The 24,276-nt window shown below is 44.5% G+C and overlaps 1 protein-coding gene across 2 annotated transcripts; it reads left to right on the top strand.

Moving 5' to 3' along the window:
* On the top strand, window positions 1-22,326 carry CEP55 (centrosomal protein 55). 2 transcript variants are annotated; one of them, XM_032231982.1, is made up of 9 exons: window positions 1-186; window positions 1,721-1,934; window positions 4,290-4,574; window positions 7,184-7,249; window positions 15,360-15,501; window positions 16,790-17,094; window positions 18,133-18,204; window positions 20,083-20,208; window positions 21,484-22,326. In XM_032231982.1, exons 2-9 carry the CDS (start codon window positions 1,776-1,778, stop codon window positions 21,691-21,693), a joined length of 1,365 nt encoding a protein of 454 aa, XP_032087873.1. In that variant the 5' UTR covers window positions 1-186; window positions 1,721-1,775; the 3' UTR covers window positions 21,694-22,326. The 2 variants fall into 2 exon arrangements, with proteins under 2 accessions (XP_032087873.1, XP_032087872.1); XM_032231981.1 differs by having other exon boundaries at window positions 21,472-22,326.
* The last annotated feature ends 1,950 nt before the right edge of the window (window positions 22,327-24,276 follow it).

The following is a 24,276-nucleotide window of genomic DNA, read 5'->3' as shown; positions in this document are numbered from 1 at the left end:
TCGGTTGGAAGCCGGGAGCGGTTTCCGCCGTTGCTTCCTGCTCGCCGGGCCGCCCCCCTCGCGCCCTTCCCTCCCGTGGAAGGGGTGGGCGCGGCGCTGTCGTCGGTCGCCGCCTTGCCATCTGAAAAGCGCCCCGCCTCCGCCCGGCTGTGTGGTCCACCTAGCGCTCCCAGAGGCTCCGCTGAGGTCTGTACGGGGTGGGAAGGAAGGGAGGGCCCGCCTTGGAAGCGGTGATGGCCCCTCAGCGATGTCCGTTTATGGAGATTCTCAGGCCTTGCAGGGTCGTGAAGGCCCCAGGGGGGACTTTTTTGGGGGGTGGGGTGGGGGGTTTGGGGGAAGTGGGGGGGTTTGGGGGGTGGGGTGGGGGGGTTTGGGGGGGCGGGGTTTGGGGGGGCGGGGTGGGGGGTTTGGGTGGGCGGGGTTTGGGGGTTGGGTGGGGGGTTTGGGGGGGCGGGTGGGGGGTTTGGGGGGGGCGGGGTTTGGGGGGGCGGGTGGGGGGTTTGGGGGGGGCGGGGGGTGGGGTGGGGGCTTTGTGGGGTGGGATGGGTGGGGTGGGGGGTTTGTGGGGTGGGGGTTTGGGGGAGTGGGGGGTTTGGGGGAGTGGGGGGTTTGGGGGTGGGGTGGGGGGTTTGTGGGGTGGGGGTTTGGGGGTTTGGGGGTGGGGTGGGGGGTTTGGGGGGGCGGGTGGGGGGTTTGGGGGGGCGGGGTTTGGGGGGGCGGGTGGGGGGTTTGGGGGGGCGGGGGGTGGGGTGGGGGGTTTGTGGGGTGGGATGGGTGGGGTGGGGGGTTTGTGGGGTGGGGGTTTGGGGGAGTGGGGGGTTTGGGGGAGTGGGGGGTTTGGGGGTGGGGTGGGGGGTTTGTGGGGTGGGGGTTTGGGGGGTTGGGGGTGGGGTGGGGGGGTGGGGTGGGGTGGGGTGGGAGGTTTGTTCTTTGAAGACGTTTCGCTTCTCATCCAAGAAGCTTCTTCATCTCTGATAGATGGTGGGGGGGATGAAGGGAATACAGAGCGGGGCCTTGGAGGTCATGTAGTCAAACCCCCGGCTCGAGCAGGAGAACCTCCTTCCTCTTAAGGCTGGAAGGGAAACCACTAGGAAATCCCAAGGCTGTGTCTCCACTGGGACATCATGGAACCATGCAAGAACAAAGCCATTTCTGACCCCCCCCTTTGCCAAGGTGGCGCAGTGGTTAAATGCAGCACTGCAGGCTACTGCTAGATCAGCAGGTCAGCGGTTCAAATCTCACCGGCTCAGGGTTGACTCAGCCTTCCATCCTTCCGAGGTGGGTAAAATGAGGACCCAGATTGTTGGGGGCAATATGCTGACTCTCTGTAAACCGCTTAGAGAGGCCTGAAAGGCCTATGAAGCGGTATATAAGTCTACTGCTAAGTCTACTGCTATTGCCCCCCCCCAAAGGACTTGGATATGCTCAATAGTGGGTGTGACTTGAAGGATGAAGGGAATACAGAGCAGGGCCTTGGAGGTCATGTAGTCCAACCCCCCGGCTCAAGCAGGAGAACCTATATCGGTGATGGCTAACCTTTTCAGCATCGAGTGCCCAAAGCGCGACAAGTGACTGTCCGGTCTCTTCAATGGAAGGATTTGTATTCCTTGCAGACAGCTAGTCATTTGCAAAGTCCAGTTGTTAGAAAAGAATTCCTATGGGCTTGTACTATTTGTGGGTTTGGAATTTACAAGGATTTCCCCCTCAAAAAATCTTGCAGATGAAGTGGCTGCTTCTTGAATAGTGCCTGATGATTTTTTCGGAGAACCTCAAATATGACATCAAAGAAGTGGGGATTCAAATCTGGTGATTCCAAATCTGAGTCAGAATTGCAGGTGTATAAGAAAGAAAATGCAGCTTTGAAGAAGTCTTTGGAAGAAATCATTAAGGGGAAAAGAAAAATGACACCCGAAGAAAGAAAAAGGCTTCTGGAGGTGATATAAATTAAAATAATCATTTTGCATCTAAATTAAAAACGTGGATATTTAAGATTGAGACAAAGCATTTTGTAAAGCAAGGGCTTCGCTTTTCATCTTAATTGCAAAAGAAACTAATTGATAATAGGATGGTAACCCTTACTGCAAAAGTGGGGAATGATGGCCCTTTTATGACTTGTGAACTTCAAACCAGAATTCCTGAGCCAGCCATGCTGCCAAACTCGGTTCCACCACAAAACCGCATTCGACTAAAGGGCGCTCGACGAAACCGCGTAGCTGACGTCATCACAGGGCGACAACAGCACGGAGACAGAAGCACGCTGTAAACGCTAAACCTAAAATTAACCCCTAAACCTAACCCCCCTAAACCTAACCCTAAACCTAAACCTAATCCTAATCCTTAACCTAATCCTAAACCTAACCCTAAACCTAACCCTTACCTTAACTCGAATCGGCTTGCTTTCAAAGCGCTATTTAAAGCGCCCTTCTTTCTCCGCGCTCGCTGTTGTCGCCCTGTTGATGACATCAGCGACGCGGTTTAATCGGGGCGCGGCTTAGTCGAGCGCGGTTTTGTCATGCCATGGCCAAACTCTGCCTAACTGTAACGTGATGTCTTACCAGGAGGAATAGATACCCCTGATTTTTCTTTGTGGAGCCTGTTAGCATTGCCTCTAGATTTCTGCAACCACAGCCACATCTGGCAATGGGATTGCAAGTTAGTCTTTCCTAAGAAATGCTAAATTTTTGCTTTATTCATCCATGTATTCGTTCCTTTTGTTCTAGTCTAGTGCATATGAAGCAGGGGTGGTTCTTCCATTGTTGCTTTTATGACCAATGGTTTTATAACATACCACAGTAACTTTTCAAAATGATTTGTTTCTATCTATTTCAGAAAAGAAATGGCTGATTTTATGTATTTTTTCCAAAGGTTTAGTTACCCTTCCTTCTACGCTTCTCATAAAGCCTGTGTATTTGAAAGCCTATATGAACTATTGTAATTTAAATAGTTGAACTGTTTTGAACTATTTAAATTACAATTTAATTTGTAAATACCTGACAGTTGATAATGCATCATCTGAGCTGTTTGTGTATATATCGCTTATTTATATTGGAGTCGTGTTGAGATTCCTTTTTTTTTTTTTTTGTTAGTTAAAGTGGTAGAGGCTCTTCTATTTTTTGTTTCTCTTTCATATTAACATTAAATCCTTAATTTCATAAGAATTGAATTTAGCTGCTGCCTTTTTTTTGTCTTGTTTTAGTTCTTTGGGGAGTTTTTTTTTGTCTACGCTTTGGCATACTAAACATATTTTGGTAAAATGTGGACATTTTAATCAGAGAGTTCCTACAATTAAATGGGCTATTTGGTATTTGGTATTTGATATTTATTAATATTTGTATGCCGCCCTTTTCCCTGGGGGGACTCAGGGCGGCTCACAATTCAGAAGGAGGGGGGGACAAACCAAGTTACATATAGGACAGTACTTCATTAAAAAAAAAAACACAACATTCATACTATTCGGGTACGGTGAGGTCTTTAGCCCCAGGCCTGTCGGGACAGCCAGGTTTTAAGGGCTATGCGGAAGGTCTGGAGGGTGGTGTACTATTTCTAGGCAGAATAGTACAATCATATTCCAAATCCTGTGCCATAACCCTAATTTTGCTATCTTTATTCTCCAATAGATTAATAGCCATTTGATTGCCAGCATGATTAGCCATTTGTACTCAATCGGGAATTTATAGTTTGGAAACTGACCTCTTTTTCTTGTTAAATGCTTGCTTGCCGCGTGAGCGATATTGGGTGTACCAAGGTACACCCACATCACACCTATCCTCCGCGAGCTGCACTGGCTCCCTATCGGTCTCCGAGCGCGATTCAAGGTGCTGGTCATTACCTTTAAAGCCCTACATGGCCTAGGACCCGGATATCTGCGAGACCGTCTTCTGCCACATACTTCCCAACGACCGATAAGATCGCACAGGGAGGGCCTTCTCTGGGTGCCGTCAGCCAGACAATGTCGTCTGGCGGCTCCCCGGGGGAGGGCCTTCTCTGTAGCCACTCTGACCCTCTGGAACGAACTACCCCCAGAGATCCTGACCCTACCCACTCTCATGGCCTTCCGAAAGGCTATTAAAACCTGGATATTTCAGCAGGCCTGGGGCTGTTGACCTCATGACCGAGGTCCAGCCCCGATTAGACTAGGTGTATGATGTGCTTCTTTTAATCTGTGTTTCCTTGTTTTTTAACTTTTTACTTTTTAAAATGTATTTGTTGTAAGCTGCCTGGAGTCCTTCGGGATTGGGCGGCCTATAAATTCATTTAATCTAATCTAATCTTGCTTGTACTTCATGCAGAAAATACTTGCCCTTGAAACAGAAATAGAAGAATATAAAAATAAACTTGGAGAGAAAGATCAAGAAATCCAGGTCCTGAAAGATGAGTTAAGGAGTCGAAGCAAAAATACAGATGTTGCTTCTCTGCAAGGTCAGCTGGAAGAGAGAACCAAAGAAGTGGCTAAGCGGGAACAGCTACTAAATTCGCTCTCGGAAGAGGTGGAATGGCAGAAAAATCACATATCTGCAGTTTCTGCAAGATGCGCAGATCTTGAAAGCAGAGCCAGTAATGTCCAGATCACCCAGGTGAGTTTATAAAAAGGTGTGTGCAATGTTACCTAACTCTTTTCCTCGTCATGCTATGAGGAGGTTATTTGGTCATAATTTTTTTTATTAAACACATAAGCACATCAACAAAAACAAACACATGACTTAAAAACAATAAGTTCCATCGTATATCATACAGCAGTTCCGAATCGGTTTCTTTGCAGTTAGTGTTTTCCCTTCTATACATTTCTATCTTGCCTTCATAATCTCCTTATTCGTTATCCATTTTTATGTACAATTGTTGTTGGGGGCGATATGCTGACTCTGTAAACCGCTTAGAGAGGGCTGAAAGCCCTATGAAGCGGTATATAAGTCGAACTGCTATTGCTATCCATTGCCACCACCGCACCAACTCCCTCCCTTTCCCCTCATGTATGGCTGATGCAACATTTGGAGTATAAGACGCAACCAGGTTTTAACCCTCTTTTTGGGGGGGGGCGGGGGGGAAGGTACGTCTTATACTCCGAAAATTACGGTAATTCAAGATACTGGTTTTGACCTATGAAGTCCTTTGTTGCCTAGAGCCTGATTTTTTGAGGGGCTGCCCAATCTCCCATCATATCAATCTGTATGGCTTGATCCGACAGGGTTGATATACTCTAGGTTCTGTATATCAAGCAATGCTATCTATCACAACACTGCTTGATAGTCGGAAGAAGATAGAGAAATGTGAGTTCTGTGTCATAGTGCCTGTCCTTTGGGATGAGGTTCCCCCTGAGATTGGATGACACTCGGCCCGATGATGTCCCGGAGAGTCTTAAAGACCTGGTTCTATTCCCTGACTTGTAGGATGTATGTATGATGCTATTTCACCCTGGTTTCTTGTTATTTCCAATGGGAGACCAGGTTTCCATAGGATTTGAGCCACGTGGAAAAGTTAACTCTGTGTAATTAAGTCAACTGTAAGGATAGATGAAAAATGGACATAGATTATTTTTATTTTTATGTACACTCGGATTAGAAACTTGTGGACATTCCTCTGTTAAAAGTCAAGATGAACAGATTATAAATTTGATTCCACTGATTAGCTAAAAGACATTATAGGAAAGGATTAGAAAACTACCTCTTCTTGAAAGTAGATGGCAGTAGAGTATCAATCCTATGGAGTCTGAAAATTAAAATACCAAAACGCCACAGTGGTAAGTCAGGTGCTTGTCCAAATCAGGAAGGATGTTTATAGATATTGGCTAATTGAAACATATCAGCCATTATGCAAAACAATAAGCACAATTAAACTCAAATATATACATGCTGGCTACATAGGTTAGAGACATATTATTCTTTTACCCTGAAGCTGTAATATACAATGCAGTGGTGGGTTTCAAAAATTGTTCGAACCTGCTCTGTGGGTGTGGCCTCCTTTGTGGGAGTGGCTTGCCACCCCATGTGACCGGATGGGAGTGGCTTTCCGCCCATGTGACTGGATATGAAGATGCCGACGACACTTGTCAGAACCACCTTAAATTACCCCACACACAGCGCTGGGCATGCATAAGAATAGGATGTAAACTTGTTTTTTAAAAGGCATCTTTGGTTTGTGTTAAAACAACTTCAACACACGCAATGTTCTGATTGCGCCACAAACGCAGTAGTCATCCTTACCTTTCCCAGAGGCACTGAGTTTTATAAATATGAGCATGGTAGTGTAGAATAATCATATCCAAGGACCAGTGGTGGGTTTCAAAAAAGTTTGGAGCCTCTTCTGTAGGTGTGGCCTGCTTTCCGGGTCCACTGGTGGAACCTCCTCTAACCGGTTCGGTAGATTTGACGAACCGGTTCTACCGAATAGGTGCGAACTGGTAGGAACCCACCTCTGATGCAATGTTTTAAAATAATAGATTCTAATCCAGGTTATCTGACACTTATCCAAAGACTTTTAGAATTTCTGTCATCTTTTGCCAAATACATGAAATTTTGCTATTTTAGGCAGCGCATTAGATTCTGTTCTGGAATTTATGAAAGCATCTCCTTTGAGTCAATTCAACTACTGATGATAACATAGAAAAGACCATGTTGGTATTGGTATGGAAACAGTTTGACATTGCCTTCTGCTTGAGCCGAGGTGGCGCAGTGGTTAGGGTGCAGTACTGCAGGCCACTTCAGCTGGCTGTTATCTACAGTTCAGCGGTTCAAATCTCACCGGCTCAAGGTTGACTCAGCCTTCCATCCTTCCGAGGTGGGTGAAATGAGGACCCAGACTGTGGGGGCGATTTGCTGACTCTGTAAACCGCTTAGAGAGGGCTGAAAGCCCTATGAAGCGGTATATAAGTCTAACTGCTATTGCTATTGCTATTCCTCCCTCCCAAGATGTGAGCCAGAGGATTGTTTGGTGGTCCCTCATCTAAATATAACCAGGTTCCATCCGGATTAGTATTTTTTAAATTTTGCCAAGATCTTTTATTCTGCTGAAGGAAATATTTAGTAGAAATATGATATATAGAATCTTGAATGTTTCAGCGGTTTGAAAAATTACAGAAACCCAGTGCTTTCAAGGCATAACGTACCAGTACTTGCTCCTACCTTCAACACGCAGACATCAGCTCTCAGTTAATGGAATTGAACTGTTTCACGATTCTATATTTTAACAGGAAAAGGCTGTGCACTTTGCTGGAACACCAGTCAACATACATGAAGTTGAAATTCAACTGAAAGATGTAAGGCATTTTATCAAATACATTATATATTTTATTTAAGGCATAAAATAACATTACGTAAACACAGATAATGTAGAATTATCCTATATTAGCCTGTTTGGAGCCAATTGTCGCTTGTTTCCCAACAAAGAGTATATGTGAATGTGACTGTAGTAAGGAGATTAGGATCAAATTTTCATTTTTTTTTTTTTAGTAAGCAATCAGATCTGTAGCTCCCCACAATCGTGGGAATACTGGGAACAACCAGAGGTTGAGGAATAATTGGAAGTACCATTGGAAGAGCCGAGGTGGCGCAGTGGTTAGGGTGCAGCACTGCAGGCCACTTCAGCTGACTGCTATCTGCAGTTCGGCGGTTCAAATCTCACCGGCTCAAGGTTGACTCATCCTTCCGAGGTGGGTGAAATGAGGACCCGGATTGTTGTTGGGGGCAATATATGCTGACTCTGTAAACCGCTTAGAGAGGGCTGAAAGCCCTATGAAGCGGTATATAAGTCGAACTGCTATTGCTATTGCTATTCACTGTACTTGTAACATCACCCTAATAAAACTTTAAAAGGTTGTCGAAGGAGTGGTTGTTAACCAAGTACTACTTGCACATGATTATATTACCCTGTAAAATAGTGTATTGCACCCGTTCAGATATTGTGCTGAGATGGATTTAAATCTGGATTCAGTTTCTTCATTCAGGGAGGAGGCAGGAATTGAATGGACTGCATGAAAGTGAGCTACCGTATTTTTCAGAGTATAAGATGCTCCGAAGTATACGACGCACCTAGCTTTTGGAGAGGAAAACAAGGGTGGGGGGAAAATCTGCCTCTGCCTCCCAGCAATTTGCCTCCTTGCACCAAACAGCGAACAGTACAGAAGATATACACTCTTTGTGGTGTTACATTTCAGGCAATACTTGTACAGATGGTGTTAAAATTGATGTGGCTTGCTGGAAGTATTCGTTAATCTCTCCTATTTAAAAGAAGATGCAATAGCACTCGGCCTCTTCAGATCAAGCATTTATTTTAAAAAAGCTTCTTCATTTGAAGTTGTCTAGAATAATAATAAAGCAGTCTTTAAAAAATAAGTCTAATAATTGGAACATTCCATAGGCATTTATAGTTATTGACTTACCGCCTTGCAACAAACAGCCTGTTTCAGTTTAACCTGATCAGAAGGGGGAAAAATTTGCTTCCCAGCAATTTGCCTCGGTGCTGCAAACTGTAAATTTCACTTTCAATTTCAGCACCAGCCTCCCAATTGCTGCCTCTCCAAGCCCCATTTTATTTATTTATTTATTTTATTTTATTTTATTTATACGATTTATAGGCCGTCCAATCCCGGAGGACTCCGGGCGGCTTACAACGAGGGGGGGGGGGGGAAAGAAATAGTAAAAAATGAGATGAAACAGGTTAAAATCAACACACATCCGTTCGTTTTGATCGGGGCTGGACCTCAACAATGAGGCCAACAGCCCCAGGCCTGCCGGAATAGCCAGGTTTTGACAGCTTTTCTGAAGGCCATGAGAGTGGGCGAGGTCCGGATTTCTGCGGGTAGCTCATTCCAAAGGGTCGGGGCAGCCACAGAGAAGGCTCTCCTCCGGGGGCCCGCCAGCTGACACTGTCTGGCTGACGGCATCTGAAGGAGGCCCAATCTGGGATCTCACCGGCCGCTGGGAGGAATGTGGCAGTAGGCGGTCTCGCAGGTATGCTGGCCCTCCATTTGCTGCAAGGAGGTAAATTGCTGCGAGGCAGAGGCCAATGGGTGGAGGCCGGTGGGTGAGCGGTGCTACATTCGGTGTATAAGACGCACCCATATTTTCAGGTGCGTCTTATACTCCAAAAAAATACGGTAATTATAAAATGCTATGCAACAAAAGCTAATAACTAGCTGGTTTATGCCATACCTTTGTAATCTCGACATTATACTGTATATACTCATACTTTACTTATCAGTAAAATTTACTGGGGTTGATGAGTCCCTTCCCCTCTCGACAGGTGTGGTTGTTGGTCATTTTAAATGTCTATTTTGTACTTGTATGTTTCCCTTTCCCGTTTAAGTTGTTCGCCGCCCTGAGTCCCTTTTTGGGAATAGGGCGGCATATAAACAAAATAAAACTTAAACTTAAAATGCCTTAGTCTGAAAAGGTATAGCCAGACTCCTTATTTTTTGCTACGGTAGGGTAACATGGGTCTCCTCCAGTATCATGAATAAATTATATTTTTATCCTCAATGTTTTGGGAGGCATCCATTCAAAGAGCAGCAACTTATCTCATCCAAACAGCAATAAATCAATTAAATTGTAATTTATCCATTCAACTATTTGCGTACTTGCCTGTAGGCGCAACCCTGATGTGATGCCTCCCCCACTTAATTAGCCGCTGCTATAGTTGAGTCACACAGAGAGCATCTGGTCAGCAGTTAACATCTGTGCACCTGACCTGCATTTGAAGCTTTATAATATTTCTCTGCTTTTCTGAGTAAAGCAAGCAAATTGAAGGTATGGCAGGCAGCCAACATTTCATTCCCCATGCTTAGCCAGAAAAGAGGGTGAAACCATGTTGAAAGCTTAACGTGGGCTTTCTTTCTATGCCTTGGCCACTTTTGCTATGAAATGGCACATCCAGTTCCAGTAACAATTAAGAATGGATGATTAAACAAAAATGCGGTGTAGTTCAATACGATTACTTCAAACAAGCCAGGGGCTGAAAGCCTATAACATTGTTAGATTACATCTCCTAAATATTGTTATCTCATCTACATCTCTGTTGTTGTTGTTTTTCATTTGAGGGAAAATATAAAGAGGCCCGTGAAAATAGTATTCTGAGCTATAAAGAAAGTGCCTTAAATTCCACTAATAAGTAACCTTTCTATCTCAAGAAAACCATTCTTAAATTCAAAAACTACTTTAGCATAATACAAACGATGTCTGTATAAAGAAACACTTTTGTTGAGCTATTGAAGGCCTTCCATATGGATTCAAATAAAGTTTAAACATTGAATAATGGTTTGATCTGCATGTTATCATAAAATTTTATCTGTAAAGGAGTAAGGAATTTTTGTCAGGGTCTTTGAACCACCGAACTGCAGATAACAGTCAGCTGAAGTGGCTGCAGTACAGCACTCTAACCACTGTGCCATCTCGGCTCTAGATAGATGATAGATAGATAGATAGATAGATAGATAGATAGATAGATAGATAGATAGATAGATAGATAGATAGATAGAGTAGGTAGGTAGGTAGGTAGGTAGGTAGGTAGGTAGGTAGGTAGGTAGGTAGGTAGGTAGATAGATAGATAGATAGATAGATAGATAGATAGATAGATAGATAGATAGATAGATAGATAGATAGATAGATAGATGATTGATAGATGATAGATAGATAGATAGATAGATAGATAGATAGATAGATGATAGATAGATAGATAGATAGATGATAGATAGATAGATGATAGAAAAATAGATAGATAGATAGATAGATAGATAGATAGATAGATAGATAGATAGATGATAGATGATTGATAGATGATAGATAGATAGATAGATAGATAGATAGATAGATAGATGATAGATAGATAGATAGATAGATAGATAGATAGTTAGATAGATAGATAGATAGATAGATAAATAGATAGATAGATGATAGATGATTGATAGATGATAGATAGATAGATAGATGATAGATAGATTGATAGATGATAGATAGATAGATAGATAGATAGATGATTGATAGATGATAGATAGATAGATGATAGATAGATAGATAGATGATAGATAGATAGATAGATTAGATAGATAGATAGATTAGATAGATAGATAGATAGATAGATAGATAGATAGATAGATAGATAGATAGATAGATGATAGATGATAGATAGATAGATGATAGATAGATGATAGAGAGATAGATAGATGATAGATAGATTGATTGATTGATAGATAGAGAGATAGATGATAGATAGATAGATAGATAGATAGAGTAGGTAGGTAGATGATAGATAGATAGATAGATAGATAGATAGATAGATAGATAGATGATAGATAGATGATAGAGAGATAGATAGATGATAGATAGATTGATTGATAGATAGATAGATAGATGATAGATAGATAGATAGATAGATAGATAGATAGATGATAGATAGATAGATGATAGATAGATAGATAGCTAGATAGATAGATAGATAGATAGATAGATAGATAGATAGATAGATAGATAGATAGAGTTAATTATTTATGGACAAAAAGTCACACAGTCCATGCATGAAATGAGTAATGTTAAAAAATTCCATTGTCACCATAGAAATAATACATTCCCTTCTACCAAATCAGCTGCCACACTCTTATGCTACAAAAAATGCAATACGGGAGGAAGCTGCATATTGAATTCATTGTGTACTTTGGCCTTAAATTTTATGTGTGAAGGAACTAAAAATTATAAACTCTTTAAACATTAAGCTGTATATCTTGGGAAGATATAAAAACACTTCTCAGCTTCACAGGGCTAAGTATATTTGGAGGGCAACCTTAACATTGTATTGGAAGCCCTAATTCTGGGGGAGACTTTAAAGCAGGGGAGTCCGACCTTGGCAGCTTTAACCCTTGTGGACTTCAACACCCAGAATTCTCTAACCAGATTTTTGTTTGGACATTGCGTGATCAGAAATACGAGTTGGTTGCCCAACACCAAGATTGTGATCATGTGACTGCGGGGTGGTTCAATGGTCACAAATGCGAGCATAGGTAGCAAATCACTTTTTGCAAGATTCTTGTAAATTTGAACCATGGTTCAACAATCAAGAACTACCTGTAATCTCTAGCAATAGGTCATTCTTCGGTGGGGGTGGGGGGTAGAGGGAGAAGGCTTTTGTGACCAAAATAAGCAATGGCGGCTTATTTTATTTATTTATTTATTATTTATTTATTATCAAATCCTGAAGGACTCCGGGCGACTTACAAAAAAAAGAGAGAAAAAAAGAGAAGAAAATAAAAAGACCATAGTTATATTTATTTATTTGTATCCCGCCCAGTGGTGAAATTCAATTTTTTTTTACTACTGGTTCTGTGGGCGTGGCTTGGTGCGGGTGGCAGGAAAAGGATACTGCAAAATCTCCATTCCCACGTGACTCTGGGGTCAGCCAGAGGTGGCATTAGTTATTTATTATTATTATTATTTATTTATTATTATTTATTATCAAAATTTATGTGCCGCCCAATCCCGAAGGACTCCGGGCGGCTTACAAAAAAGAGAGAAAAAAAGTTTAAAATCACAATGCCACATACATTCATTCTAATCGGGGTTGGACCTCAACAGTGAGGTCAACAGCCCCAGGCCTGCCAGAACAGCCAAGTTTTTACAGCTTTCCTGAAGGCCATGAGAGTGGGCAAGGTCCGGATCTCTGGGGGTAGCTGATTCCAAAGGGTCGGAGCAGCCACAGAGAAGGCTCTCCTCCGGGGGCCCGCCAGCCGACATTGTCTGGCTGACGGCATCTGAAGGAGGCCCACCCTGTGGGATCTTACCGGCCGCTGGGAGGTATGTGGCAGTAGGTGGTCACGAAGGTACGCTGGCCCTAAGCCATGTAGGACTTTAAAGGTAATAACCAACACCTTGATTTGCGTCCGGAGACCAATTGGTAGCCAGTGCAGCTCGCGGAGGACAGGTGTAACGCGGGTGTACCTCGGTGCACCCAATATCGCTCGCGCGGCTGCATTCTGGACTAGCTGCAGTCTCCAAACGCTTTTCAACGTTTTAAATGTTTCTTTTTTTCTCTCTCTCAAGCCATCTCTCTTTTTTTACTTCTATTCTTTTGCTAGCCTTGTTTTTAGCACCCTTCCTTCCTAATTTATACTTTATTTCACTAACAACTCTCGTACATGTGTATGACTGTACTTTCCTAGCTACACAGTCCATCTCAAAGGTGCTAGAATAGTTGCATCAGAAAAGGTTTGGCATGTGATAGAGCAAGTTTGATTCTCAATGTGGCCTGCACTTAAGCAAGCACGATTTGGAAGCTGTGATAAATGAGTTTGTTCTAATTCTTCAAGCTCATTGCCACTGTCCTACTTTTATCTGACTCATAGTTTGAGCAAGCCGAGGAACAATGTGTAACAAATGTACTGGGGTATCATCACATGGCTGCCTGAAATCTTGTTGATTTAATCTAGAATTCACTTTTAAGTGGATGCAAAGAATTGCCTTTTTCCTTCTATTGGGTTCCGTTAAAAATTAAGGTAAATAACATCCAAATCTTACACGTATTGTCTAATTTAACCCGTTTCTTTTCAAGTTATGTTTGAAAGAGGTTTTCAAACACTGTTGTGGCTAGCTATCACTGTGGTTCCACCACAAAACCGCGTTCGACTAAAGCACGCTCGACGAAACCGCCTACCTGACGTCATCACAGCGCGACGAAAAAAGCACGCTGTGAGCGCTAAAGCTAAAATTAACCCCTAAACCTAACCCCCCCCGAAACCTAACCCTAAACCTAACCCTTAACCTAACCCTAAACCTAACCCTAAACCTAACCCTTAACCTAACGCTAAACCTAAACCTAACCCTAAACCTAACCCTTACCTTAACGTGAATCGGCTTGCTTTCAGAGCGCTTTTTAAAGCGCCCTTTTTTCTCAGCGGTCGCTGTTGTCACGCTGCTGATGACGTCAGCGACGCGCTTTAATCGGGCGCGCTTTAGTGAACCGCCGATCACTGTACATTGAACCACATCAGTGTATAATCATTTCCAACAGCAGTGTGTGCGGAGAATGAAGAAAAAATAGAGAGAATTTTCACTGGTTTAGTGTTTGCTTCTGCTGTATAGGTTGTCCTCGACTTACAACAGTTCATTTAGTGACCATTGACAACAGCACTGAAAAAAGGGACTTACAGCCTTTATTTCACACTGGTGACCGTCGCAGCATTCCAATGGTCACATGGCCAAAATTCAGCTGCTTCGGCCACTGATTCATCTTTACGACGGTTGTAAGGTCCCAGAGGTCGTGTGATTATCTTTTGCAAGCTGACAAGCAAAATCAATGGCCAGATTCACTTAAAATCCGTGTTACTAAGAGCCGAGGTGGCGCAGTGGTTAAATGCAGCACTGCAGGCTACTTCAGCTGACTGCAGTTCGGCGGTTCAAATCTCACCGGCTCAAAGGTTGACTTAGCCTTCCATCCTTCCGAGGTGGGTGAAATGAGGACCCGGATTGTTGTTGGGGGCAATATGCTGATTCTGTAAACCGCTTAGAGAGGGCTGAAAGCCCTATGAAGCGGTATATAAGTCTAACTGCTGTTGCTATTGCTACTAACTTAACATCTGCAATGATTCACTTAACAACTGTGGTAAGAAAAGTCGTAAAATTGGATAAAACTCACTTAACAAGTGTCTGTCTCAGCAATATAAATTTGAGATTTCATTGTGGTTGTTAAGTTGAGGACTACCAGTATTCTACTGAAATGCCGTGTTAATAGTAGGAGTCGTGCAAAAGAGGACCAATGTTAAGTACTGTACGGAGCCACAGACTGCTCCTGAGGGAAGGAGTGGAACGCCTGCCAGTTTGAACTGAGGTAACAGAATGTGAGGCAACCAGCAGTTGGAACAGAGTTCTTTTCAAGTGGGGAGGGAGAGTAGAACTTCTTAGCATCAGAGCGTGTTAATTACTGTCTAAGAAATACTGATGATCGGATGGTCATTTCGAAAAACGCTTTCTTAGCAAGCACCTAGAAGCCATAAGGAACATACATGCCACATTTCAAGTTTGTAGGCTTTACGGTTCTGGAGATTTCCTGATGAGTGAGTGGTATTTGCCTTTGTGTGTATATATATATATATATATCGAAGAGAAGGATCTTATTATATCCGGTGCAATCTAATAGGACATGAGCTATGCTTGCAATGGACCATACTAGGGGTGCAATCTTAGTTTAAGCCATGGTCAATAATTCCCACATTTAATTTGAATGAAATAACATCAGTTTTGGATTTTGCCCTGGCTTTATCCACATTGCTGGAGCGTGCATCCCAGCACAACAGTGTTTGATATATTTGATTTACAGAAAAGGGAGATGAAACTAATAGCTGTTGTGTTTCTCATCGACGTCTCACTCATTTTCAAATCTCTTTATAGGCTTTGGAGAAAAACCAGCAGTGGATAATATATGACCAGCAACGGGAAGCTTATGTTCAGAACCTCTTAGCAAGGATTTTTGACCTGGAACAGCAGCTAAAAACTTTCATCCAAGAGCAAGCAAAAGAAGCTAGGGCAGAAGGTATGGTCTCCAAACTTCGTAGCATAAAAAAAAAATAAACTTATATTGGTCAGATTTCCTTATATTGTTCAAAACCTTGCAGCTGTAAGAAGAGCTCTTCTAAAAACTGTTTTTTGTGCCACTCTTACTTTTTTAGGAGGGAGAGTGGGAGAGAAAATACATTCCAGTCATTCTTTAGATCCCAGACTCCCAATTTTGTCGATTTGGTCTGGCATATAAAACTTGCTTTTTTAGATCTTGATTGAAAAATGGACATCGTTTCAACTGAGTTTACAATATTCCTGAGAACGACTTCCATAGTTCAGAGATGCGGGCAAGGCCTCTTGATAACAAGGTTCACACTTAGTTTGCTTTTGGAAATTCTGCTATTAGCTATTTGTTCTGTGCCTGAATAGCTGAGCCGAGGCGGCGCAGTGGTTAGGGTGCAGTACTGCAGGCCACTTCAGCTGACTGCTGTCTGCAGTTCGGCGGTTCAAATCTCACCGGCTCAAGGTTGACTCAGCCTTCCATCCTTCCGAGGTGGGTGAAATGAGGACCCAGACTGTGGGGGCGATATGCTGACTCTGTAAACCGCTTAGAGAGGGCTGAAAGCCCTGTGAAGCGGTATATAAGTCTAATTAATAAATAAATATAAATAAATAAAACGGGCCAGTGCAGGGGCCATTCTTGGCCTTCATGCAGCCCATTTTGGACCGGAGGAGTGCTGCAGGAGACCGGGGAGGCTGAAAACATGCCACGTTGGAGCCGCATGCCCCCCCCCCCCCACCTCAATGGCCTGTTTTGGCTGACAGAGACATGGCGGCCCAGTCCTTTGATATTTAAGCAACCTGTGGGCCTTGACAGCCCTGATCTACTGTGATTAGAGCCGAGTGGCGCAGTGGTTAGAGTGCAGTACTGCAGGCCACTTCAGCTGACTGTTAGCTGCAGTTTGGCGGTTCAAATCTTACCAGGCTCAAGGTTGACTCAGCCTTCCATCCTTCAGAGGTGGGTGAAATGAGGACCTGGATTGTTGTTGGGGGCAATATGCTGACTCTGTAAACCGCTTAGAGAGGGCTGAAAGCCCTATGAAGCGGTATATAAGTCTAACTGCTATTGCTATTGCTATTGCTATTATGATTTCTGGACTTTATGAGGAGACGCCAAATATGTGAGATACTATGATGCCGTAATTCAGTTCTTACATCTAAAGTCCAGTATGCTGTTTGCCTTCGTATTTTCACATTTGCATATTCATGTCCCTTTTGTTCTCCTCCGCGTCCCCTTCTCCCTCTGGCGGAATTCACGAAAGGAGACAAGCAGAGATATTACGAACAGGTGTTGGCCGCAGCAGAAAGGAACCTGGAAGCGGAAAGGCGAATAGTCTCCCAGCTACACGCTAACCTTAACGATCTGCAAAGGAAGTACGATGAAATTAAGCAACAGGCGGTGAACGCAGAAGGCCTCCTCAAGCTGCAGAAGCAAACGGATATCAAGGCTCTTCAGGATGAAAACCAGCTCAAGGGGCAGGTCTTGCAAAGAGTTACGCACGAACATGAAGCCACCAGGAGAAAGCTGGATGAAGAACGGAAGCGTGCACAAACCCTCTCAATTCAGGTCTTTCTGCTGTTGCCTAGATGCCTTTTTATTTGTATGCCGCCATTTTCCCTGGGGGGACTCAGGGCGGCTCACAGTTCAAAAGGGGGGGGGGAAAGGACAAACAATTTACAACATAAAGACACTACATCATTTAAGAACACAACATTCATACAATTCGAGTAGGGGTTAGAGTCTTTAACCCCAGGCCAGCCGGGACAGCCAGATTTTAAGGGCGGCGCGGAAGGTCTGGAGGGTGGTGAAGGTCCGAATCTCCACGGGGAGTTCGTTCCAGAGGGTCGGAGCAGCCACAGAGAAGGCCCTCCTCCGGGTAGTTGCCAGTCTACACTGGCTGGCTGATGGAATTTGGAGGAGGCCTAATCGATGCGATCTTATCGGTCTAGTGGAGGTAATTGGCAGGAGGCGGTCTCTCAAGTACCCAGATCCAATACCATGCAGGGCTTTGTAGGTGACAAGGAGCACCTTGAAGCGCACCCGGAGAACAACAGGCAGCCAGTACAGCTCACGGAGGATAGGTGTTACGTGGGTGAAACAAGGTGCACCCACAATCGCCAAATACTCTTCAAGGGCAGCCCCATGTAGAGCACATTGCAGTACTCCAGCCTAGAGGTCACAAGGGCACGAGTGACTGTTGTGAGGGCCTCCCACAGGCTTCCCAAACTCATCCCGCGGGTTGGGAATTCAGGGTATTGTAGGTTCCACTCCATTTGGGTGGTGGAAGGTTCGGGTTGGGGTTACCGTAGTTGTTTGTGTCTATCTAAAGACAGTTTAAAAATTTCGTTTATTGAATTTCTAGGCCGCCCAATCCCGAAGGACTCCGGGCGGCTTACAGAAATGAAAAATATTTAAAAAAGAATTAAAACAATAAGACACAACAAAGTTAAAAAGAAGCACAACATAGACACAGTTAAGTTTTAACTAATAGGGGAAAAATGTTATGATATAGGATATAGTTAAACAAAGAAAGGATAATGATAATAAATTATATACAAAGCTTTTCATGTATTGATTGTCACATAATCTGTTCATATTTTACAGGTTGAAGTGCTTCACAAGTCTTTGTTAAAACAGCAAGAAGAACAGACAAGAATAGCAGCTTTGGAAGAGCAGGTACGAAATTTTGTTTTCCAGTGGAGTCGAAGGAGGGGTTACGCGCGGGTATTGACACAGCCTGATTGGTCCATTAGACTGAGAGGAATTCCTTAACCTTATTCCTTTCCGTTGGCTCCCAGTTTTATATCTGATATTTAGTCGTTCAACTTAATTGTACGATTTGGCCAATTGGATATTTAAATTCTAAATTGTGTGGCTGCGGCCAAAGGACGGTCTCTGTCTTGCGCGGTTTGGGAGAGCCCCGTGGGCAGTTTCCCTCCCTCTCGCGGGCCAGGAGCCCTGATCATATCCACGGGCCCGTGCGGGTGACGGGCCCCAAAAGGCAGCCTTGGGAGCTAGCCAAGCGGCCCATAATGCACCACAGGAAGAAAAGTTTAAATCCGATGGCAAAAGCATGAACGATCCGGCGAGGAGGCTTGCTGACGCCGCCCAGCTAAAGTGCACGAAAGCTCCTGATCCTCTGGCGCGCCTCGCTACCTTTCTGACCCTGGCCGCGCCGTTCCTTGTGCAAAGAGGCCGCGGCCTCGGACTGCCTCGGACCTCCGCCACAATATCAATCGGCTGGAGCTGAAGGTGGCGCAACGTGCCCTTCGACACTTCAGACAACATCTAGAGGGGCAGCACATCCTCCTTCTGACAGACAATGTCGCCACAAAGGCCCACATAAACTGCCAAGGGGGGTACGCACTCCCGGGCCCTTTGGTTGGAAGCTCTGAAGATCGGCTGCTGGGCGGAGAGGCATCTGTCATCACTGGTGGTGGAGCACATATCGGGGGAGTCCACTCATCAGGCGGACTGGGTGAGCCAGGCGACTCTCGACAATGGCGAGTGGCAACCTCTTCCCGAGCTGTTCCAGAAGATATGCCTGAAATTCGGCACCCCGCAAGTGGACTTGTTTGCCACTCCAACAACTCGCAACTGCCGAGGTTCTTCTCCCGATTCCAGAGACGAACCGTGGAGGGCACAGATGCCCTCAGGAGTAGATGGCCTCCGGGTCTCCTTTATGCCTTCCCTCCCATTCCCCTCATCCCGGGGACCATCAGGAAGATAGTGACAGAGAGCGCCCACGTCATCAGGCTGGCCCCCTATTGGCCCAGGAGACCGTGGTTTGCGGACCTAGTACAGCTTTCAGTGTCCCAACCATGGAGAATTCCTCGGGAGGAAATCGTCTTGTGCCAGGGGGTCCTGATCCACCCGGAGCCCCAGTGGCTCCACTTGACCGCCTGGCACTTGAGCGGCGCCTCCTGAGGAAGGCAAACTTCTCCTCCAAAGTCATAGAAACTATTGAGGCCTCAAGACGTACTTCCACCACCAGGATCTATAATTCCACCTGGACGGTGTTCATTAAATGGTGCACCCCACTGGGCTTCAACCCCGCCAGGGCCACCGTTCCTATTGTTTTTGAGTTCCTGCAGAAGGACTTAGAGGGCGGCCTCTCCCATAACACCCTACACCGACAGGTAGCCGCCTTGGCCACTGTCGTGGGGGGGGGGGGAATCACACACTCCCATTCTCCCCTCATCAAACATTTTCTCAAGGGGGCGGCTAATCTCAAGTTTGTTTCAGCTGTTTCAGGCTGCAGGGATTGCCTATTTTCGCCCCTGCACGCCCCATTTTCCCATTTGCTGCAAGGGGGTAAATTGCTGGGAGGCATAGGCCAAAGGGTGGGGGCCGGTGGGTGGGCGGGGCTACATTTGGTGTATAAGAAACATGCAAATTTTCACTCTCTTTTAGGGGGGGGAAGGTGCGTCTTATACTCTGAAAAATATGATATTTTGTGTATAGACAGATATTTAAATGGAACGTGTAATTATCAGTTATGGGGGGGGAAAAACAGGAAATCATTTCATTTTTCATCCAGTTCTCTTCTTCTAGATCCAGGCATGCACATCCGACTTTGAGAATGAAAAACTAGATCGCCAGAACCTGCAAATCCAGTTGAACAAAGTCCTTAAGGAACTGCGGAAGGCAAGAGACCAAATTACTCGTCTTGAGCCCTCAGTAAGTATTTATTGGTGGGTTAATTAAAGACTGAATCTTTACTGGAGCTATGCAGAGATCTAGCATGAAAGGCAAAATAAGAGTTACCCTGTGGTAAAATGGGCAGCCAATAAATTGGATGGATGCATGGGGAAAGGGGAAGGTGAAAATAAAGGAATAGAAAGATTTACAGAAGGTGTACATGTGCTTCTAACATCTCTCAGGAACACTAACCCAAATGAGTCTTTTTCTGAGATATGATATCTGTTCAGTCTTGGGGAAAGGCTGAATGTGACTCTGAAGTACATTTTGCTCTTCAAATCTAGACCTGCACAGCCCTAAGACATCATTTCCATTTTCCATGTATAGCATCTATACTGAACTGCAAGTATGATGAATTTGTATTTTATTTGCCAATTTCACACACTCTGTTGCAGCTTCTGACTATTTGATGCTACATTCCCTGGTAAAACCATGGGAAAATCCCATTGGTAGGAAAATCCACTTAGGGTTAGCGTTAGGCCACCATAAATTCGGACAGAAAAATGGACATCGCCAATAAATTTGGAGCGCATGGGTATGTTTAGGAGGGCACTTACTTTTTTGAGTCTTCCTCAGGGGTGGGTTTCAACCGGTTCACGGCGGTCCCCGCGAACCGATTGGTCGGCGAACCCGGAAGTAAGTAACTTCCGGGAACGGCGAAGGGCCTGCCCGCCCGCCCGCGCTCCTTACCGGTCTTTGAAGGTTTCTGCGCTTCCACGCAGGCGCATGGCACATACAGCGCCTGCGCGATTCTCCGCGAGCAGCTGGATGGCACATACAGCGCCTGCGCGAGTCTCCGTGAGCAGCTGGAGCATCGCGCAGGCGCTAAGACGCATGCGTGAACTGCGCACGTGCACGAGGACGCCACCAGCCCCGTTCCAACCGATCCGGTTGGAACCGGATTAGCAACCCACCCCTGGTCTGCCTTATGTACATTTCCTGGTAAAATACATGGGAAAATCCCATGTCGTTCTCCTCTTGAGAATTTTTGCCTTTGGTTTTAAAACAGCATCTGGTGGGGAATTTAGAAACATGGTAGATAATATCAAGACAGTCAGAGAGACTTCTGATATAAAACATTAATGTCTTTTTTTCCCTTTACACATCACTAGATTCTGTTACATTCCAGTCAGATATCCTTTTTTAAATTCAATTATATTTAGATATTTGACCCCCCGCCCCTAAAAGAAATTCCACTGGCACACATTATAAATGATATACTGTCATATTTAAATGCAACAGTTTTTTTTCCAGAAGCTTCCAGAACGTGGCGGATGTGTAGAAGACGTAGACAACTTCCAGGTTGCTTTCGAAGACAAGCTGATGATACAAGACAAACGTCCTTCACCAAAACGTATCAGCCTCCTGGATGAAAGTTTCCTGGAGTGTCCGAAATGTAAAATCCAATATCCTACAAGCCAGCATAGGGAATTATTAGCTCACGTTGATTTCTGTACTGCTTAAGTCCTAGAGTAAGCCTGTAGCTCAATACACACCACGCAATTTAACAGAAAATAATAACTTTTTAAAAACAACTCGTGAAGATGCTAAAGGACTACAGTTCGTTTTTTCAACCAAAACATTTTGAGCTGTAATTTAATATGATCACGAAGGACCGGGCAGTAAACAACTCTGCGCATGGTGTCTTCAGTTCGGAACTACTGATTGTATTTGCACTTTTGGGCAAGAAGGTTATGCAAATGTTCATTTACTGCCGTTTTTACTTTACCGGATTAACATATAATTCTTTGCCTTGCCTCCAGAAATCCATTTTTGACATTTCGGTTTGCCGAGACTCTCTTAACATTTGCAGATATCCAGTGAGTTGTGAACATGTAGGCCACATGAAGGAACGTGGGTGTAATGGGAAAACAAAATATCACGTACCCCGACTTCTAATTGCCGCGGAAATCTTCTTTGCAGAAAGAAAGCAAGTCCCAAATTCAGAACATTGGGGCGCGTCTTGACTATTGCATCCAGAACAGTGTTCTCATTTGCACTTGTCATCCCCGAGCTGAAAGCTTAGGGATATAACTTATCAGGGAACCTGTATAAGGAAAATGCTTTTAATAAAATGGAACTAGGCTATGCCACCAATCCTGAACATATGTCTTTTTTTAAAATGCCAAGAATAGCTGTACATGTAATTTCTTTTTATTCCCTCTTGAATTTACGGTATCTCCTGTGCTGTTCTTCTGTTTGTTAATTTCTACCGTGCTGTTTCTTCAATGTGATTTGAGCTTCTAGTCAGGGGGCCCAGAATTTGATTGAATTGTATCTCCTTTAGGAGACACTCTGTCTTGATGGCTTATAAAGCTACCACTAAACTAGATAAGAACAGTGTTTTCTAACCACGAATACAGATATTTCACATCGATCTGAAAGGAATTACTGCTACCAAAATCACAGGCACCACACTGTAATGACAGCCTGTCTGTCCATCAAGACTGTGGTGGCTTTCGGTTTTATTTATTTATTTATTTATTTATTAGACGTATACCGCTTCATAGGGCTTTCAGCCCTCTCTAAGCGGTTTACAGATTTTTAGCAAATTGAGTCAGCAAATTGCCCCCACAGTCTGGGTCCTCATTTCACCCACCTCGGAAGGATGGAAGGCTGAGTCAACCTTGAGCCGGTGAGATTTGAACCGCTGAACTGCAGATAACAGTCAGCTGAAGTGGCCTGCAGTACTGCACCCTAACCACTGCGCCACCTCGGCGTTGCCCGAAGGAGCTGTTTCTTTTTTAGCAGCTCCAGCCCCCGAGGCTGCGTTAAGCTGTCTAAACAGCATCCATCAGCTGTTTGACAGATTGATTACCTCTCCTTCGGGCAAAGAAGGAGGGGTGAGAAGCTGGGCTTGGGAAGTGCCCCACTAACCTCCCCCAGGAGATAAATCTGGGGTGTGGAAGGTGTGAGCCTCCCTACAACCCAGTGAACTCCGCGCCCGGGATTTTTTTCTGCCCTTTTTGCAGAAGGAAGGCATACGTCCACCCGTTGCTCAACGATTGATTTGTACCTGAATCCAACACAGGCAGACAAATACCGGAGAACTTCCAATTGTATGTATTAGACTTTAACTCCGTTCTTCTAAAAAATCCTTCTAAGTAACTATGTGGCAGAAAGACAAAGATGGCTGCCGAAGAGTTTTGTAGGCGGGGTTGTGCTGTGATGTTACAGACTTTCACAGAGCTCAAACTATTATAGAGCTCAAGATAATTTAAAGATCATGAGCCGAGGTGGCGCAGTGGTTAGAGTACAGTACTGCAGCCACTTCAGCTGACTGCTCAGCTGCAGTTCGGCGGTTCAAATCTCACCGGCTCAAGGTTGACTCAGCCTTCCATCCTTCCGAGGTGGGTAAAATGAGGACCCGGATTGTTGGGGGCGATATGCTGACTCTGTAAACCGCTTAGAGAGGGCTGAAAGCCCTATGAAGCGGTATATAAGTCTAACTGCTATTGCTATCATTAAATCAGCAGTGATTTATTAGCAAACTACAGAGTAATAACTGAACAAGCGGCTTGCCTGGATTTATTAATTGGGTGTAAGATAAAATTTACTGAGGAAATGGCTTCTAAGCAAATTAAACCACCTATCACCTCGAAGAGCGCAGGGAGTTCACCTGCTCCGACAACTAAATTACAGTCATTGCTGCCCCCCCCTCTTGTTGGGGAACCTTTGACTCAAGAACTATTGCAAAAAGTATTAAATGATGCTTTAAAAGATCATGCAGCCGTGATGGAAATTAAAATACAGGAAAAGATTTCCGTTGCTTTCAAGGGGATGTCGGAAAGAAGTCTTGGGTTGGGTCCAGATCCGTAATCAAGAAATTAGAGGTGATATTTTAGATCCCTATGAGTGCGGTTTTCCCAAAAACTGGACATAAATGTTGGTTTTCTGCAAAGGTGTCGTAAAATGCAGCTCTGTGTCTGTGTGGCACCCCAGGTGGCCGTAAATATAACCCAGTTGAAACCCCAAAGTTTGATCATAGGGCTGCAGTGGGATCTGACCATCGGACTTCGAATCCAGACCGGAAGTAGCCCCCAGGTA

The sequence above is a fragment of the Thamnophis elegans genome, chromosome 15 (assembly GCF_009769535.1).
Source record: "Thamnophis elegans isolate rThaEle1 chromosome 15, rThaEle1.pri, whole genome shotgun sequence".
Taxonomy (NCBI): Eukaryota; Metazoa; Chordata; class Lepidosauria; order Squamata; family Colubridae; genus Thamnophis; species Thamnophis elegans.
The sequence above is the reverse complement of the archived record's forward strand: the minus strand, read 5'-3'. Positions and strand labels throughout refer to the sequence as shown.

What these genes read in the sequence shown, in the direction of transcription:
- CEP55 (XM_032231981.1), top strand. Translation starts at nt 1,776, where the DNA reads ATGACATCAAAGAAGTGGGGATTCAAATCTGGTGATTCCAAATCTGAG. An exon ending in TTGAAATTCAACTGAAAGAT is followed by an intron (nt 7,250 to 15,359) that starts GTAAGGCATTTT and finishes ATCTCTTTATAG; the next exon opens with GCTTTGGAGAAAAACCAGCA. An exon ending in CACAAACCCTCTCAATTCAG is followed by an intron (nt 17,095 to 18,132) that starts GTCTTTCTGCTG and finishes CATATTTTACAG; the next exon opens with GTTGAAGTGCTTCACAAGTC.